A 20,425-nucleotide genomic window follows, 5' to 3' on the forward strand; every position below is an offset into this window, starting at 1 on the left:
TCACTCTCAAATAAATAAACAAAATTTATTTTAAAAATCTGGAATTATTTATTTGCCTTTTATATCAGCACTGGCCTTGTACAATTCACCTTCCCTGGGCTGTGTACCAAACTATTTTAAGGCCTTTTTATTTCCCCATAAATCCTCCTGTTATCTACAGACATAGTATGCTTTCCTCAGCTTTTGTCCCTTCTTCTTTATCCCCAACCAGCTACGGCTAATGTAGAAACCAAGAATACTTGACCAAGTCTATCAGAAATGTGCTTGACTATAATCTCTTCACAAATACACCTGTGGTTTACCTTTGGCACTTCCATATTTGTAGAGATAACACCTTACCTCCACTTCAAGAGTCTATTTCATCAGGCTAGCTTAGTGGTTAAGGACCCTGTCTGTGAAGAGTAAGGATCCAAGTTCTATTCCCCAGTACTCTCATACACCAGAAGCAATAGGTGATCCATGAATTGGGAGTTTGTTTGCAGATGCTAGAGGCCCTGGTGTACCCATTCTCTCTCTCAAATAAATGAAATAAAATGTAGTTTTAAAAAAGAGCCTAGGGCTACAGAGATGGCTTAGTGGTTAAGGCGCTTGCCTGTAAAGCCTAAGGACTCATGTTCAATTCTCCAGGTCCTACATGAGCCAGACACACAAAGTGACATAAGTGTGCAAGGTCGCACAAGAGGGCACATGTGTCTGGAGTTTGACTGTAGTGGTTAGAGGCCCTGGCATGCCAATTCTCTTGTTCTTTCTCACATTAAAAAAAAAAAAAAAGCCGGGCATGGTGGCGCACGCCTTTAATCCCAGCACTAGGGAGGCAGAGGTAGGAGGATCGCAGTGAGTTCAAGGCCACCCTGAGACTGCAGAGTTAATTCCAGGTCAGCCTGGACCAGAATGAGACCCTACCTCAAAAAACAAACAAACAAACAAACAAAAAAGCCAGTCTGCTGGGCTTGCCTCAAAAAAAAAAAAGAGTATTTCATATTTCACATTTACTAGAAAGACAGCACAAATTATAAAGCTAACCCCAAATAACACTTCTGCTAACTATGAGGTTTCCAATCCCCTCAAAACATTACTTGAGGGACTGGGAGATGGTTCAGCAGTTAAGGCACTTGTCTGCAAAGCCAAAAGACCCAGTTTTGATTTACACATGGTAAAGCCAGATTCTCAAGGTGGTGCATATGTCTGGAGTTCATTTGCAGTGGCTAGAAGCTCTGGCATGCTCATTTTCTATCTGCCTCTTTCTCAAATAGCAATAAAAAAATTAAAAACAAATACTTGAGCTGAGCATAATGACATGTTTATAATCCTAGCACTTGAGATACTGAGGCAGGAGGATAGCCATGGATCAGCTCTTAGTTATAAAATTCGGGGGTTGGGGGAAACCACTCACAAAGACAAACTCATGGTGGTGCATGCCTTTAATCCCAGTACTTGGGAGGCAGAGGTAGGAGGATCGCTGTGAAGTCAAGGCTTTCTTGAGATGTCATAGTGAATTCCAGGTCAGCCTGGGCTAGAGCAAGCCCCAACCTTAAAAAAAAAAAAAAACTTTCTTGGCCTAGTTACCTACCAGCCAGGGCAGTAAGTAAAAAAACTGAAAGCAGGAAAAATGCCCAGCCAGAAGTCATGACAACACCGGCTGTGAGAGGCAAGCTCTGAGAAGTGCTGTATGAGAAATGTAAGTCTCAGAGGACACCCTATAACCTACCTATAGGACTCTGAGACTTTAAAAATGCAAAGCCAGGACTGGAGAGATGGCTTAGCAGTTAAGCACTTGCCTGTGAAGCCTAAGGACCCCAGTTCGAGGCTCAATTCCCCAGGACCCACGTTAGCCAGATGCACAAAGGGGTGCACGCGTCTGGAGTTCATTTGCAGTGCTAGAGGCCCTGGCGCGCCCATTCTCTCTCTCTATCTGCCCTGTCACTCTCAAATAAATAAATAAAAATGAACAAAAAATTTAAAAACAGAAGAAATGCAAAGCCAGCTTCTTCTATTAAAGATTGTGCTTTCAATGTTAGTAACAAGCAGGTATGTCCACTGCAGCTGACAGTTATGAGTATTTACTCATACTTAAAACATGAGACTTTAAAAAATATTTTATTTATTTGAGAGAGAAAAAGGGAGGGAGGGAGAGGGAGAGAGAGAGAGAGAGAGGAAGGAAGGGATGGAGAGATGACTGGGGGGGGGGAGAGAGAAAATGGGCATGCCAGGCCTTTTCAGCCACTGCAAATGAATTCCAGACGCCGGCGCCACCTTGTGTATCTGGCTTCACATGGGTCCTAGGGAATCGAACCTGGGTCCTTCGGCTTTACAGGCAAGTGCCTTAACTGCTAAGCCATCTCTCCAGGCCAAGCTTTTTTTAATGTATATAACTCAACTGCATGGTTCTTGAGCTTCAAAAGGTCTTTAAAAATAGTGAAATCTGTCGCAGAGCTCCTCCACTGCTGAAGACTGCTTCCCTTTGGCAGGTCATATAGTAACTCTTCTTGGAGAATAAGACTGAGGTTTAGTTTCTTTCAAAGAAACAAAATATGGGGATGGAGAGATGGCTTAATGGTTAAGATGCTTGCCTAAGGACCCAGGTTCAATATGCTAGTACCAATGAAAGCCAGATGCACATCTGGAGTTCCTTTCCAGTGGGTTGAGGCCCTGGCATGCCCATATTTTCTCTGTAATAAATAAATATAAAATTTTTAAATTATAAAAATAAAATGGTTGGTTTCTCATTTTAGCAGTTCATCATCACCTTAGCCACTTGGCCATCATGTTCCAAATAGGATTTCTCACGTTAAGCTCAGCTCCTACATCAGATAAAATGTGTAAAGAGACTTACAAAGTGATACACAGTGATATCTGGTAAAGTTACGAGCTTTACAAAACCTTTAAGTGTACTGATTTGTCATACACATGGTGATTAACAGAATTCTTGTAGATAATGAACAGTATGAAACTTTACTCAACAGTATGAAACTTGAAACTTTGCAATGGTAGGAAGTGTAAGACACATGACTATTGATTATAAGATCTGTAACTGAACAGTAGAGACCAGCATTCTGGGGCAGTGCTGCTCATCAGTGGCAGGTCATCACCTATTACCAGTTCAGACAAGACCTAAAGTTTGTGTGTGTGTGCCAGAATGGAAGTAATATGGAGAAAGCCTATGAAGAAAATAACTGTACTAAACAGTGTTCAGTGACATCCTACTTACAATCATCTTCTTATCATCTTATTACTGACAGTTTACAAAGTACGCACACCAATGACTAACCCTGATTTGGAGTATGAACATAATCTTTTTACACATACAGAGGCTTGGGAGATGTGAAGTGCTTACTACGTAAGTATAAGGACCTGAGTTTGGATTCCCTGCAACAATGGAAAAGCTGGACACAGTGATGTGCACTTGTATTCCTAGCACTGAAGAAGCAGATACTGAAGGACCCCTTAGAACTTACTGGCAACTAGTCTAACTGAATTGTGAGAGCTCCAGATTTAGAGAGATTCTATTTCAAAAAGCCAGGCTTGGTGACACACACCTTTTTTTTTTTTTGGTTTTCTGAGGTAGGGTCTCACTCTAGCCCAGGCTGACCTGGAATTCACTATGTCGTCTCAGGGTGGCCTCGAACTCAGTGATCCTCCTACCTCTGCCTCCCAAGTGCTGGGATTAAAGGCATGCGCCACTACACCCAGCTGACACACACCTTTAATCACAGCACTCAGGAGGCAGATGCAGAAGGATCATTGTGAGCTGGAGGCCAGTCTGGGGCTACAAAGTTAAGTTCCAGGTCAGCCTGGGCTAGAGTGAACAATACCTCAAAAAAAAAAAAAAAAAAAAAAAAAAAGAGAACAATTGAGGAAAATGCCTGACATCAACATCTGGTCTCCACAGGTGTGCACGAGCGCACATACACACACACACACTCTCTCTCTCTCTCTCTCACGATGCTCACAGCTCTCAATTTTTACAAAATGCTTAGAACATGTAAATACCTGTTCCTGCAGGTCGTAGTCATAGCTGTCATGAAGCAGAAGACTGAGAACATAGCGAGTGTAAATCATGGCATCAATGCCACATTTCTCTAGCTCTTGTCCCAGCCAGGTCTGCACTGGGCCCAATGCATGAAGCAGAGACATGTCAGAAACAGACACCAGGTCTGGATAAGAACTTGAGGAGCTTTCAGATGGCAAACCATCCACAACTATTGTACAGAGAGGGTGCATGAACTTAGGTTGTTGACATCCTTAAAACACAAAGCATTTTCTGTAGCTGATGTTTTGTTGGTGTCTGGAGAGGACTTTCACTCCAGCAGAAAGGAGAGGTGCTTGACATTGAGGATGAGCACTTATTTGTGTTGTAGTTGGAGCTCTAGAACAGAACTTCCCTTTTTATACATGATCATAAATGACTAAACATTCTGACAGCAACATACATATAGAAGCAATTTTCAACTTTCATTTCACATTGAAGCCAAATGTCAGTCTCCAGCAGAACCTATAAAAATGAGAAAGAGAAAAAAAGGATGCATTACATATTACATAAATTACAGACTTTTAAAAGATAATTTTAAAATATCTTATTTATTTCAGAGAGAGAGAAAGAATGAAAGAATAGGTGCACCAGGGCCTCTAGCCATGGCATATGAATTCGACGCATGTGCCACCTTGTGCATTTAGTTTATATGGGTGCTAGGGGAATCAAACCTGGGTCCTTAGGCTTAGCAGGCAAGCACCTTTAAAGATAATTTGTTAAACAATTTCCTCTTTATTAAATATTTGGTTTTTTTTTTTTTTACTTATTTGAGAATAAAGGAAGAGGGAAAAAAAGAAAGAATGAGCACTCAGGGCCTCTACCACTGCAAATGAACTCTAGATGCATGTGCCACCTTATACATCTGACTTCTATGGGTCCTGGGAAGTTGAACCTGGGTCCTTAGACTTTGCAGGCAAGTGCCTTACCCACTAAGCCATCTCTCAAGACCAAAGTTCCTCTTTATTAAAATATCACTGGTAAGTGAGGACAATGATTTTCCCCTGGAATTTTTAACATTTTAAACTGAGTGACACTGTAGGCTTTTTAAAGGTTACTATCATTTGAAAGAAAAATAGAGAAATTGATGTACTTTCTGTGTTCACTGACACTAATTATCAAGAGCATGGCCTAGTATGTTTACAGTGATCAAATACTAATTATACTTAAATATAATGGAAATAAACAGTTATTTAGTAAGGTTAGGGATAGGGCAATGGCTCAGTGGATAAAGTGCTTACTACTAATGCCAGAATACCTGAGTTAAAAGCCCAGATCTCATGTAAAAAGATGAAAGCCACTGCAGGCTTCTGTAATTCTAGCACAATGACATAAGATAGGAAGCTTATGGCATCAACAAACAACAGCAGAGTGAAAATCCAGAGAGAAAGAAAGAGAAACCCTGCCCCACATGAGGTGGACAGGCAAGGACCAACCTGAAAGTTGTCCTCTGACCTCTACACACATACCATGTTACAGAAGTGTGCACTCACACAAATACATGCACACCACAATTAATAATTTCACCAAAACACTGGTAAAGCTGTCATTTAAATTTAAGCTGTATATGGATCAACAATAATTTTGTATTGCCTTTTTTCACTTTAGGATGCTAATTGCTTATTTTGTAAAAATTACACTGAATGGGACTGGAGAGATAGCTCAGCAGTTAAGGCACTTGCCTGTAAAGCCTAGTGACCTGAGTTGGAGTCCCTATAAACCATGTAAAGCCAAATGCCCAAAGTGGCACATGCATTTGGAGTTCATTTGCAGCAGCTGGAGGCTCTGATGTACCCAATCTCTCTCTGCTGGGCATGGTGGTGCACACCTTTAATCCCAGCACTCAGAAGGCCAAGGTAGGAGAATCGCTGTGAGTTAGTGGCCAGCCAGAGATGATACAGCAATTCCAGGTCAGCCTGGATATTTTTAAAGTGCTATACTCATACACCATCTATAGCTTTTCTTTATACCACACTGAATTACTTATAATAAATTATTGTTTAACATCATACTTCTAATATGCCCAACTAATATAATAATGACTTTTCTGAATTATGATTTGTTGTTTTGGTTTGTTTTTTAAAATATTTATTTTTATTTATTTGTTTGGCAGAGAAAGGGAGGGGAGAGGGAGAGAGAGAAAACGGGCATGCCAGAGCCTCCAGCCAATGTAAACAAACTCCAGACACGTGCACCCCCTTGTGCATCTGCCTAACGTAGGTCCTGGGGAATCCAACCTGGGTCCTTAGGCTTTGTAGGCAAACACTTTATCTGCTGAGCCATCCCTCCAGCCCTGTTCTGTTTGTTTTATTTTTTTGAAGTAGGGTCTCACTCTAGCCCAGGCTGACCTAGAATTCACTAGGTAGTCTCAGGCTGGCCTAGACCTCTCAGCAATCCTCTTACCTCAGCCTCCTGAGTTCTGGGATTAAAAGCATGTGCCGAGATAGGAGTATCACTGTGAGTTCAAGGCCACCCTGAAACTACCCTAGTGAATTCCAAGACACACCTTAATCCCAGCATTCAGGAGGTTGAAGTAGGAGGACTATGCTACAAATCCTACTGGGCTACAAAATGAGTTTCAGGTAAGCCTGGACTAGAGTAAGACCCTGCCTCAAAACTCAGCTTAGGGTAGGCATGATGGCACACACCTTTAACCCCAGCACTTAGGAGGCCAAGGTAGAAGGATTGTCTTGAGTTCAAGGCTACTCAGACTACAGAGTGAATTCCAGGTCAGGAAAAACAAAAAACAAAAAACCTTCAACTCTAGCTGAGCACGGTGATGCACACCTTTAATCCCAGCACTTGGGAGGCAGAGGAAGAAGGATCACTATGAGTTTCAGGTCCATCTGGGCTAGAATGAGACTACCTCTAAAAAAGTAAATAATAAATAAACTCAGCATCTTCCTCTTCTGAAAAAGGAAACTTAATATATATGTAATTGATTTCTGAAAAGAAAAAGTGTTCAAAATTTAAATAATCAATGACCCAAATTTCCCAAACTAACGAATATTAAAACTCCCATGCAAGCTCAATGAGTTCCTAACACATAAAAAGATAAAGAAAATAGCTGGGTGTCGTGGTGTACACCTTTAATCCCAGCACTGGGGAGGCAGTGGTAGGAGGATTGCTGTGAGTTCAAGATCACCCTGAGACTACCAAATTAATTCGAGGTCAGCCTGGGCCAGAGTAAGCCTCTACCTTGAAAAACAAAGCCAAAAAAAAAAAGATGAAGAAAATGATGAAATCACTCAAATCTGTGATAAAGAGAAAAATCAAAAAGAGGTAAGAGTGAAAGAGGCAAATAAGGCAAGGCAACAAGGCAAAGGATGACATCAACTTTTTTTTGTTGGAAACAATGTAAGAGAAAAGATAATGGAAAAAAAAATTTTTTTTTGAGGTAGGGTTTCACTCTAGCCCAGGCTGACCTGGAATTCACTCAGTAGTGTCAGTGTGGCCTTGAACTCACAGCAATCCTCCTACCTCTGCCTCCCGAGTGCTGGGATTAAAGGCGTGCGCCACCACGCCTAGCTGAAGCAAAAATTTTTAACACACTAAGAAAACAAACCGTAAAACGGAATTCTACACTCTAAATGTATCTTTCAAAGCCAAGGTAAATCAGATCTTTACAGACATGTAAAAACAAAGAATTTATCACTAGCAAGCCTACTTTACAAGAAATATGGCAAATACCTTCATCAAAGTAAAATAATTCCAGAACAAAATGTGGATGGGTCCTTTTAAAGGAACAAGTCAGAAATGGCAACTACATTTGTCTTACTAAATACCTTTAAAAGATAATTGGAATTCCCTGACACCCAGTATCCCTGCTGCTGGTATGAGGCTGCTTATTAGACCCAGCCACCGGTATCAATAGTAAGTCTGGATGGAGGTTCCCTGGCTCCTGGTGTTCTGATTACTGATTTCCCTGTGGGTGCTCACATGCAGTGCTGTGAGAACCAAGGAGATAAACCATCCTTTGCATATCAGCCAGGGCCCAGGTAAAAACACAGAGGAAATGGCGAGATGAGCAAGAGTGTTGCTTCAATGGCAAGCCTGACAACCAGTGCCAGGGTGATGGAGACACACATGGAGGATACACAAAACACACCAAAGCAGAAATCCAGAAGCTGCTAAGAGTACCACATTAAAGATGACAAAATATTAAAGACAACAAAACACACCCACTATAGGTCAGGAAATCTTGCAGAAGAGGGGGCAGAAAGATTATAAGAGCCGCAGAGTGGGAGAGAATATCTAGAGGCATTGACCCCCACCCCCCACAATGACTGAGTGCTGCTCTCATAACTCATAGCCTACAACCCAACGGGAATACTAGCAAGCCCACTTTGGAGGGCCCTCAGGGGAATGGGGGCAGGGCAGAAGCAAATGATGGTACTAACACATGATATGCCCATACAAAATTTCTACTTAATAAAAAAATTTTTTTAAGTTAATTGACTCTGTAAACAAAAGGCGAGGTAAGGTGGGACATGCCTGCAATCCCAGCACTTTCAAGGCTAAGGCAGGATGATGGTGAGTTCCAGATGCACAAGAGGGCATACAGTGGCTAATGGCCCTGGCATGTCCATTCTCTCTCTCTCATAAGCAAACAAATATAACTAAAAATAGACACATAATATTTAAAGAATATCTGCTTAAGAAAAAAGTTGGTAAAGAGTTTGCCATGCAAGCATGAAGATTGGAGTTTGATCCTCAGTACCTATAATCTCAGTGCTGGGGAAGCAGACCAGAATATCCCTGGTGCTCATAGGCTAGCTATTCTAGCAATTTAATAGGTAAGATCCAGGTCCATGGGAGACAGTGTCTTAAAGGAGAGAGACAACATGCCTGAGGATAACACCTTAAGTTGTCCTCTGGCCTCCAACACACAGGAATACATGCTCTCACACATATGATCACATATACACTACACATACAAAAAGAAACTAAAACAGGGCTGGAGAGATGGCTTAGCGGTTAAGCGCTTGCCTGTGAAGCCTAAGGACCCCGGTTCATGGCTCGGTTCCCCAGGTCCCACGTTAGCCAGATGCACAAGGGGGCGCACGCGTCTGGAGTTCGTTTGCAGAGGCTGGAAGCCCTGACGCACCCATTCTCTCTCTCTGTCTTTCTCTCTGTGTCTGTCGCTCTCAAATAAATAATAAATAAATAAAATAAAAAAGAAACTAAAACAACAAATAAAACATTCTAAAGAGAAAAAAACAATATTAAATAAAATGCCAGAGCAGAAGCCAAGCATAAAAACAATACAACTAAAACCTGGGGCTGGGAAGATAACTCAGTCCATCTATAAGTATATTTGCTACAGACCTCAAACATTAGTATAACCTGCTGTCAGTAAGATTCCAAGATTTCTGTAGCCAAGTGAAAGCAATCAAGTGGGAGAGGGAAACTATTACATGTAAAGTGTAGCAAAAGACACTGAGCCTTGTGATCCCAACATAGATGCTTGTACCTCCACTTGTACCCCTAACAGAACTCTTTTTGAAACTTGTTCACCCCCTGTCCAACTTCAAAATAACTGTCATGACTAGAGTCATTAGTGATTAGAAAGAAAAAAGAAAAGGAGAATGATAGGACTGCCGGTAAGATGATGGCATAGGAGCCAGAGGAAATAAGCAGACAAACAACAAAATACACTCTTCTACCAAAAAATGAAGGTGCATAAGAAATTATCAACCAAGGCAGAGAAGAGGAGGCCCAGAACTTCTAGAGACCACAGAAGCAGGCAGAGCGACTTCAGCAGTGGTGTGGGCACATGGAGCTGCCAGGCTCTGCCTGAGTCATAGGAGAAACCAGGAGAAGGGATTTTTCCACTCATACCAGCCTCCTCACACAACTCAAGAAACCTGAAGACAGCAGGGACAAGTTTAGTGGCTCCTGAGGAATAGGGTTGCTGGGACCAGGCACAAAGCTCTGGTACAATTTCAGGCACCTTCCATAGCCTCCCGTCCCCCCATGTTCCAGTGTCAGAAACCCCAAGAGACCTGGGGAAGAGAACTCACCTAAACAGCACACAACACAGGCAATCAGAGTAGCCACCTATCTAACCAGCCTAGTTGAGCCCACAGCACAGTAAAGCGGATGCAAAACCGACATTGGAAGTGCTAATGACACCTTTCATGTTAGAGCAAGTTATGTGTTAAATCTGATGGATGGGTGGATTTGTCATTCTTAAATTAGTTATACTCTGGAGTTATCCTTTGTTGCTTCCGGATTTATAGTGCCTTTATCTTTTCTTCTGTCATTCATGGGGGCAGGGTCTCATTCAGCCAGATATTAACCAGGAACCCTTTACAGACCAGAAATCTCAGCCTCCCAGTTAACAGGATTAAGGATGTGGGGCAACAAACATACTTAGGAACTTTGACTTTGTTAGATGATCTGTTTGCTTTAATACCCACTCTTACATAAATACTCCATGCTGGTTTTGATTGAATGTGTATATTGTTCAGTTGAATTTTAGAATTTGCCTTTATTTTGCTCTACACAGCCTACTAGAATACTTGTATAGCAGGCAAACCAAACATCTAGGATAACTTATGCTGTTACTCTGAGAGTCACCTTAAGCTCCTACCCGGGAATATGTCAGATTTACACATCTATGAATACTACAGAATATTAGAAAACCCAAGCAACAAGTTAACCCATGATCCAAAAATCTCTATATTACAAAAAACACACACACAAAAAATCAAAATAAGGGGACTTCTGGTCAAGATGGTATCTCTCAAAAGAAAGTCCCATGAAGTTACAAGAAGCTAACCAAGCCTCACCTTTCAGGAAATGAAAGGCAAGATCTTTGGGGTTCTTTGGGGGATTTTAGGGGTTTGCAGATCACAATAGACCTCCAATGGGAGGGTGTGGAGGAGCAAAGTAGGGAATCTGCTAATTTCCACACTCTCAGGTAGCTCACCAGTCCCCAATCCAACCAAGCCACACGCCACAAGGTTCCTCCTGCACTAAGCGCAGGCTAAGTGGACCTAGAACAGCAGGCTAGCATTCCCCCCTCCCTAGGCTTTCCTGCCACTCCACTGGGGACCTCCATGTGTGAACCCAGACCAGCAGGGTAGCATTCCCCATCCCTCTCTCCTTCACTTTTCCCGCCAGCAAGGAGTTCCACCTGCCATGAGTGGACCCAGACCAGCAGGCTAGCGTTCCCCTTCCTGCCACCAGGGACCTCCACGTGTGACCATCCCACTCAGCATGCATGAACCAGGTCCTACTGCACTTCCTGCAGGCTAAATGGACCCAGGCCCCCTACCTGTCACCCCACTGGGACCACAGCCCACCTCAATAATCAGCTGGCTAAGCTCAATGAAGACATAAAGGATGAATTCCAAGAAGCATTAGGAAACCAGAAAATGACATGAAAAGGGAACCTGACAAAGGGATGGAAGCTATACATAAAAAGGCATAGAAAACACAAACCAAGTGGAACAAGTCCAAAACTCTATAGGAGCTCTCAAGAATAGTCAGCCATGTAGAAGATAGAAACTCAGAACTGGAAGATGAAACAGAAGAAACAGTTCATGAGTCTAAAAGTTTCAATAAGCTCAAAAATTTTGTGAACAAAACATGAAGGAGCTGTGGGATCTCCTTAAATGTCCCAACATTTGGATCAAGGGAATGCCAGAAGGTGAAGAAATTCAGACCAAAGGCATGGAGAACTTACTCAACAGAATTATCAAGAAAACTTTCCCACCCTCTCAAAAGAAAGTCCCATGAAGTTACAAGAAGCTAACAGAACTCCAAACAGACTGAACCAAAGGAGAAATTCTCCAAGATGTATTATCATTAAGACTCTAAACATCAATAACAGAAGGTCCTAACAGCAACTAGGGAGAAACAACACATTACATATAAAGGTAACTCCATCAGAATTACTTTAGATTTCTGAAAGACAGAAGGGCCTGGAATGCAGCACTGCAAAGTCTAAGAACTTATAGCTTCCAACCCAAACTACTGTACTCAGTAAAAGTGTCCCTTATACTAGATGGTGAAAGAAAAACTTTCCACAATAAAACTCAGCTTTACAACTATATGAACACAAAGCCAAACCTACAGAGAGTACTTCAGGGAATTCTCCACACAGAAGAATCAAATAACCAACCTCAAGTGCCTACAAGAAGCAGATCGCAATAACCAAATTCAGAGAAGGTACAAAAAACTACAGAAAGATAATCGTCACATGGTCTCACTCCTATGAAGCTCCTAACCTGAATCTTCCCAAGATGCCAACATACCTAATAAGCATCCTGAGGACCAGAAAATAGGGAGGGTGGAATAGGAGGGGAAGGTAAGGGTGAAGGGGGTGACACAAAGCTGGACCCAATTAGAAATGGTACCATAAAATCCTATATCCTGAAAGACAGCTTAAAAGGTCGAACCTTCACCAGGTCCTGAGAGGGAACACCTGAATCAAAGGGCCCTACAGAGGGTATGATGAAGACTAACTTTAATCTTCTCCTGTGTTCCTCCCTCTCTCCTCTACCCTCCCTTTCTTTTTTATATTACCAATCTTTTTCTTCCTTCTTTTCCCTTGGCACTGGCCTGTAGCTCCCAGTACGATGATGTGGTTAACATCCACAATGAGCTGTTGATCACAGAGACCTACAAGGTTTCCCAAAAGAAGACAGACTTCTGTCAGAGAGCACTTGATGACCCACCAAAGGTTAATGGTAAAACCCTACTGCCCAAGACACCATATAATGTGTTAGTACAGGACATGGAGAGACCTGGCTGGAATCTGGAAGAGAGTCAATCCCCAGACAGTCAGCTTGTCTAGTGCCCAAAGGTGCTACATGAACGAGTGGGTGAAAATGGCCAACATCTCTCCAAGCAACTCTTGGTCTAAGCTACTCAGCAGCAAACAACCTGACACGATACTCAAGTGCAAGAGTGGTACATAGCCATGGTGGGTAACCAACTTCTCTTGAACTGGCTAATAGATCTGCTCAGTGGAACTGAACCCATAGCTGGAACTGGGAAAAAGTCAGAACCATATCCAAAAAATGAACCCACTGTCCATTATCAAGCTCCCATTAATCATGGACTACAAGAGGGCCTAAATTCTCTCTAAAATAATAATGGTTATCCCATTTATCCAGTGTTGACTTCACTCTCTTTTGTAGAATCTGCTTCTCTTTTGCAGGTGGATGCAGAACCTGAGGAGAGAATCAGCCCATTGCACTTCACCAGGGCACCAGCTGAAACCATAGAGTAGTTGAGGAAATGAGCATTCTGCTGCTTTCCTTTCTTTCTTTCTTTCTTTTTTTTTTTTTTGGTTTTTTGAGGTAGGGTCTCACTCTAGCCCAGGCTGACTCTGCTGCTTTCTTGGTGAGCCTGGTACCAGCACAAAGATGAAGGAGATAGACACAGAGAACACTCAGCTCTTACCAAACAAGATATCCAGAGACACAGAGGTTCCCAAGACTTCATTACTGAAGTAGACCTAAAATGAAGGGAAATTCATGGAAGAGGGGGTAGAAAGATTGTTAGAGCCACAAGTTGGGACATTACACAGAGATATGACCACCTCCCCATTACTGATGGCTACCCCTACAATGCACGACCCACAATCCCCTAGGTGGAGGGTCCCTTCAGAGGGGGGAGGACAGGGCGGAGGCTAACAGTGGTACTAACATGTCTGTTTACATACTGAATATGTACATCAATAAAGAAAAAAATCAAGATAATAAAGTTCCACAAAAATTATAAACCCATGAGAAATGACCTTCAGGGAGACTGATTTAGATCAAATGCCTGAGAAATATTTCAAAAGAATGATTGTAACTATCTTCAAAGAAATCAAAGGAATCAAAGAAGACACAGGAAACCAATTTAATGAAATAAGGAGATCAATATAAGATATGAGTAAGGAAATATAAATACTAAAGAAAAACCAATCAAGAGATTCTAGAAGTGAAAAAAAAACATAGTAAGTCAAATAAAAACTCTGTAAATATCTCACCAATACAATGGACAAGGCACAGAACAAAATTTCTAAATGAGGTGGCAGATCTAATACAGTCCAACAAAGAGAAAGATAAGCTAACAGGAAGATATGAATGGGAATTTCAAGATATTTGGGACACTATGGAAAGCTCAAACATAAGAATGCAATGTATAGTAGAAGGGTAAGAATTTCACTCCAAAGGCACAGTAGGCATTATCAATAAAATCACAGAAGAAAATTTCCCCCAAATTGGGAAAGAGATGTCAATGCAGATACAGGAAGCTTTTAGAACACCAAACAGACAAAACCTGGAGAAAACCTCCCCTTGCCATGTTATAATTAAACTACCAATACCAAACAAAACATATTTAAAGTTAGAGAAAAATAAAGTCACATGCCAATAAAAGCCTATCAGAATAACAGCAGATTACTCAACACAAATGTAAAAACCAAAAGGGCTTGGAATGATGCATTCCAAATTCTGAAAGATAACATGTTTCCATAAAAGATAGATACTATCTTAGGGTAGATGGATGGAAAATGGTTTTTCAAGCAAACAGGCCTAGGAAACAAGCAGATGTTGCTATCTAATATCTGACAGGATACATTTCAAACCAATATTAGTTAGGAAAGGTAAAGAAGGCCACTGTATACTGATTAAGGGAACAATTCAACAGAAGGGCTTTACAGTTCTAAATATATATGAACCTAACAAGGGTGCTCCCAATTTCAATTATTAGATTCAACTATCAGATGAAGGTCACACAGGTAACACCAAGAACAATTTTAGTAGGTGACTTCAGTACTCTATTTTCATCAACTGAAAGGTTACCCCAGCAAAAAATAAGCAGATAAACATCTGGAATAAATGATGTCATAGAACAAATGTACCTAACCCATATCTACAGAACATTTCATCCAAACACTGCAGAATACATACTTTTCTCAGCACCACATGAAACATTCTCTAAAACAGACCATATATTAGGACACAAAGCTAATCTAAACAAATACAGGAAAATTGAAATAATTCCTTGTACTGTATCTGATTGCTATGGGATTTAACTACAATTCATCAATAAGGAAAACTACAGAGCACACATAACATCATGGAGACTAAACAGTACACTACTGAAAGTGTCATTGAAGGAATCAAAAGGGAAATCAAAAAATTCATAGAATCAAATGATAATAAGACAATATACCAAAACCTTTGGGACACAATGAAGACAGTCCTAAGAGGGAAATTGTGAAGAAATTAGGAAGGTCAAAACTTGATGCTTCACTTTAAGGCCTTAGGAAAAAAAAAAAACAACAAGGCATACCAAAAATCAGTAGATGGAAAGAAATAATAAAGATTAGGGCAGAAATTAACAAAATAGAAACAAACTAAAGAATTACGAAGAATCAATGAAACAAAGAATTGGTTCTCTGAAAGTATAAAAAAGATGGATAAACCCATAGCAATTCTGACTAGAAGAGAGAAGAGACACAAATTAATAAAATAAGGATGATAAAGGCACCATTACAACAGAAAATGAAGAAATTCAGAAAATCATATGTAAGTATGGAAGCTGTTAATAAAAACAAGCATGAAATTTCAGCAAAACCAGCCACACATGGTGGTGCATGCCTTCAATCCCAGCTCTTGGGAGGCAGAAGTAAGGGGATCATCGTGAGTTCAAGGCCACCCTGAGACTACTAAGTGAATCCCAGGTCATCCTGGGCTAAAGTGAAACCCTATCTTGAAAAACCAACAATAACAACAAAACAAAACGAGAAAGAGGAGAAAACAATGGCAAGTGTAGAAACCTCAGGCTACCTTACATTCACTGGTGTAGTTCCTTCTATTAGGTTGTTTTTGTTTTTTTTTTTTTAATTTATGAGAGATAGAGATAGAGAAAGAGAATAAGAATATTGACATGCCAGGGTCTCTAGCTATTGCAATCAAGCTCCAGATGTGTGTACCATCTTGTGCACATGCGTCACTTTGTGTATTTGACTTACATGGGTTATGGGGAGGCAAACATGGGTCCTTAGGCTTTGCAGGTTAGTATCTTAACCATTAAGTCATCTCTTCAGCCCTCTACTGAGGTTCTGAGTCTAAAGTCCCAAATAACTAGGTGATTTCTTTCCTCTTGCATCATAACACCAGAACAAGCTGTTCTTATAGCTGCAAAGTATCCATTTCTGCTTGCTTTGACCCTTAGCCTGTTAGCAGATGATCCAAGTATAGGATACCAGGAAGTAAGCTTTCAATCCCCAAGTGGCAAGCTTTGGTGAGCCTCTGACCACATTAGATTCTTTTTGAAAAACATTATTTATGAGAGCAAGCGAGTGAGAGAATTGGCACGCCAAGGCCTGTAGCAACTGCAATAGAACTCCAGATGTGTGTGATCTTGTGCACATACATGACATTAGATTTTCTAGTTTTGAACTGAAAGTAAGAGATCAGGTTCACTGTCTCATCATGATAAAACTTACCTTAAGTGGGGTGTCTGACAGACACAGGCAAAACCCATGGTCATCCATCTGCCTGGAAAGTTGAAGAAAATAGCTGGCACCTGAGGTCAACTTCCAGCACCACCACCACAACAAAATAATCCAAGAACACAACAGCAAAATACCCAAATTAATCATTATATTAATTCCGAAAGTAAAATAAATTCAATTTTCCTTGGGGTGGTGACACATACCTTTAATCCCCCAGCATTTGGGATTCAGAGGTAGGAGGATTACTGTAAATTCAAGGCCAGCCTGAGACTACATAGTGAATTCCAGGTCTGTCTGGACAAAGAGGTCCTACTTTGAAAAACAAATTGAATAAATAAAGTAAAATAAAATTCAATTTCAACTAAGTTTTGAATTTAGGATGGGGGGTGCAGGGTGTGGTGATACATGCTCACAATCCTAGCACTTGGGAAGGTGAGACAGGAGGAACACTACAAGTTTGAGGCCAACCTGGGCTACTATCACACTTCTCATCTCAAAGAAAAATTCAGAGTCAAATGATAATGAGAATATAACATACCAAAACCTTTGGGACACAATGTAATTCAATCAGTCTGAAGAGGAAAATTTATAGCTTTAAGTGCCTATATGAAGAAATTAGAAAGCTCACAAGTAAACAAGTTAATGCTTCATGTTAATGCTTTGGAAAAACAAGAACAAGGCAAAGCAAAAATCAGTAGATGGGAAGGAATAATAAAGACAAGGTGTGATGGTTTGATTCAGGTGTCCCCCCTAAACTTAGGTATTCTAGGCATGCTAGGTTCCCAGCTGATGGGTGATTTGGGAATTAATACCTCCTGGAGGCAGTGTATTGTTGGGGGCTGCTTGTGGCTAATTAGAGCCAGCTTCCTCTTGTCAGTGTTTAGCACAGTCTCCTGTTGCTATTGTCCATCTGATGTTGGCCCAGAGGTGATGTCCACCATTTGCTGATGCCATCATTTATTTTTTTTCCTGCCATCTGCAGCTTCCCCTCAAGGCTGTAAGCCAAAATAAACTTTTTTGTTCCACAAGCTGCTCTTGGTCAGGTGTTTTCTGCTAGCAATGTGAACCTGACTGCAACATTAGGACAGAAACTTAATGAAACAGAAATAGAAAAAACAATTCAAAGAATCAATGATTGATAAAACAAGATTTGATAAGCCCTTAGCAAATATGACCAAAAGAAAAAGAAACACAAATCAATAAAATTAGAGATGAAAAAGGCACCATTCAAAGAAATTCAAACTATCATGAGGACATACTTTAAGAACATACTCCACTAAGTTTGAAAATTTGAAAGAAATGGGTGATTTACTTGATTTATATGACCTACCAAAATTAAAATGAGATAAGCCATTTCACCAGACCTATAACAAGCATGGAGATCAAAATCATAATGAAAATAATCTCCCAACTAAAAAAATTCCAGGCCCAGATGGATTCACAGGTGCATTTTACCAGATCTTCAAGGACAGACTAACACTAAAGCTTCTCAAACTTTAAATAAAATAGAAAAGGAAGGCATACTACCAAATTATTTCTACAAAGCCAGCATTACCCAGTTACCAAAACCAGACAAGAGAACAAAAAAGAAAATTACAAGCCAAACTCCCTCATTCCCAACAAAATAATGGCCAACATAAAGGCAAACAATACAAAAATATATGTGAAAGATCATTCACCCAGTTAGTAGGTTTTATGCCACAGAAGCAAGGATGGTTCAACATACTAATAGATAAATCAATAAATGTAACACACCAAATACACTGAATGACAAAAGTCACATGATTACCTCAACAGATGCAGAAAAGGCATTTGACAAATCCAACATCCCTTCATGGTAAAAGTTCTAAAGAAACTGAAAATAATAATTGCCTCAAAAACAAAATGTACCTTGGAATAAACTTATCCAAGGAAGTGAAGGATTTCTACAATGACAACTTTAAAACACACAGGAGAGAAATTGTAGAAGACACTAGAAAATGAAAAGACATCCCATGTTCTTGGATTGGAAGAATCTATATTTTGAAAATGTTACTCTTATCATATGCAATCTATCTATTTAATGGAATCCCTAACAAAATTCCAATGGCATTCTTCACAAAAACAGCAAAAACAATCCTAAAATTCATTTGGAAGCACAAAAACATTGAATAGCCAAAACAATTTTGAGCATCAAAAACTGAGCTGGCAGTATCACCATCCCTAATTTTAACCTATATTACAGAGCCATACTAACAAAACAGCATGGTACTGGCAAAAAAGGACACACAGATCAATGGAACAGAATAAAGGGCCAAGATGTAAATGTAGGCAACTACAGCCATCTGATTTTGGGTAAAATGCCAAAAATATTCATTGCAGAAAAGACAGCCTCTTTAACAAATGGTGCTAAGGAAACTGGATATCTGTAAGTAGAAGGATGAAAATATATCCTTATTTCATACCCTCTTAAATTCTGATTAACCCTCCCTGTACCCTTTCTTTACTCAACCTTTTCCTCTGAGTTCACTTAGGCTATTCCACTCTCAGTACTCTGCTCATCTGATTATTCAATACCATCACCTTAAGTCCACCTGTCTCCTCTCTACCTTATAGCCCCTTTCTAGCTTCCTGGCCTCTGCTACCTATTTTTACCCCAACTCACATACAAATCTAAACATCTGTAGCTAGGAGCCACATATGACAGAAAATATGTGGCGTTTGGCTTTCTGGGCCTGGGTTACTTCACTAGGTATAATCTTTCCAGATCCATCCACTTCATGAAAATTACATTATTTCATTTTTCTTTACTGCTGAATAGAACTCTTTTGCATAAATACACTGCATCTTCATTATCCATTCATCAGTTCAGGGACATCTAGGCTGGTTTCATTTCCTAGCTACTGTGAACAGAGCAGCAATAAACATGGATGTGGAAGCATCAATAAAAGGAGATATATGCCTAGGAGTGGTATAGCTGGGTCATATGGTAAACTGATTTTTAGCTGTCTCAAAAACCTGATACCACTGATATCCACAATGACAGTACCAGTTTACATTCCTATCAACAGTGTAGAAGGATTTCTCTTTTTCTGCATCCTTGCCAGCATTTATTGTCATTTGTTTTCTTGATGATAGCCATTCTGACCGGAGTGAGATTTGTACTTCCCTGATAGCTAAGGATGTAAGACATTTATTTTAATATTTTAGATTTTCAAGGTAGGGTCTCAGTCTAGCCCAGACTGACCTGGAATTTACTTGGTAGTCTCAGCGTGGCCTTGAACTCATGGCAAACCTCCTACCTCTGCCTCCCGAGTGCTGGGATTAAAGGTGTGCATCACTACACCCGGCTTAAGACCTTTTTTTAGATGTTTACAGGCTGTTGCAGTCAGGTTCACATTGCTGGCAGAAAATACCTGATCAAGAGTACCTTGTGGGGGAAAAAGGGTTTATTTTGGCTTACAGACTCAAGGGGAAGCTCCATGATGCAAGGAAAAGAATGACATGAGCAGGGTGGACATCATCTCCTGGCCAACATCAGGTGAAAAACAGCAACAGGAGAGTGTGCCAAATACTGGAAAGAGGAACCTGGCTATCATATCCATAAGCCCATCCCAAATAATACTCTGCCTCCAAGAAGTGTTAACTGGGCTGGAGAGATGGCTTAGCGGTTAAGCACTTGCCTGTGAAGCCTAAGGACCCCGGTTCGAGGCTCGGTTCCCCAGGTCCCACGTTAGCCAGATGCACAAGGGGGAGCACGGGTCTGGAGTTCGTTTGCGGAGGCTGGAAGCCCTGGCGCGCCCATTCTCTCTCTCTCTCCCTCTATCTGTCTTTCTCTCTGTGTCTGTCGCTCTCAAATAAATAAATTAATAAAGAAGTGTTAACTCCCCAACTGCCATGAGGTGGAGACCTAACGTTCAAGATACATAAGTTTATGGGGACACCTGAAT

The 20,425-nt window shown here is 40.7% G+C and overlaps 1 protein-coding gene across 3 annotated transcripts in view; it reads right to left on the reverse strand.

Moving 5' to 3' along the window:
• The window catches only part of Kiaa0232 (KIAA0232 ortholog), a 156,225-nt gene that overhangs the window by 87,609 nt on the left and 48,191 nt on the right, over positions 1–20,425 (reverse strand). For all 3 annotated transcript variants that reach the window (XM_045130393.1, XM_004656115.2, XM_045130394.1), the window contains exon 2: positions 3,991–4,492. In XM_045130393.1, coding sequence (XP_044986328.1) covers positions 3,991–4,221 — 231 coding nt within the window. In that variant the 5' untranslated portion in view covers positions 4,222–4,492. The remainder of the gene's footprint in view (positions 1–3,990; positions 4,493–20,425) is intronic.

This window comes from Jaculus jaculus, chromosome 11 (genome assembly GCF_020740685.1).
Source record: "Jaculus jaculus isolate mJacJac1 chromosome 11, mJacJac1.mat.Y.cur, whole genome shotgun sequence".
Classification (NCBI taxonomy): Eukaryota; Metazoa; Chordata; class Mammalia; order Rodentia; family Dipodidae; genus Jaculus; species Jaculus jaculus.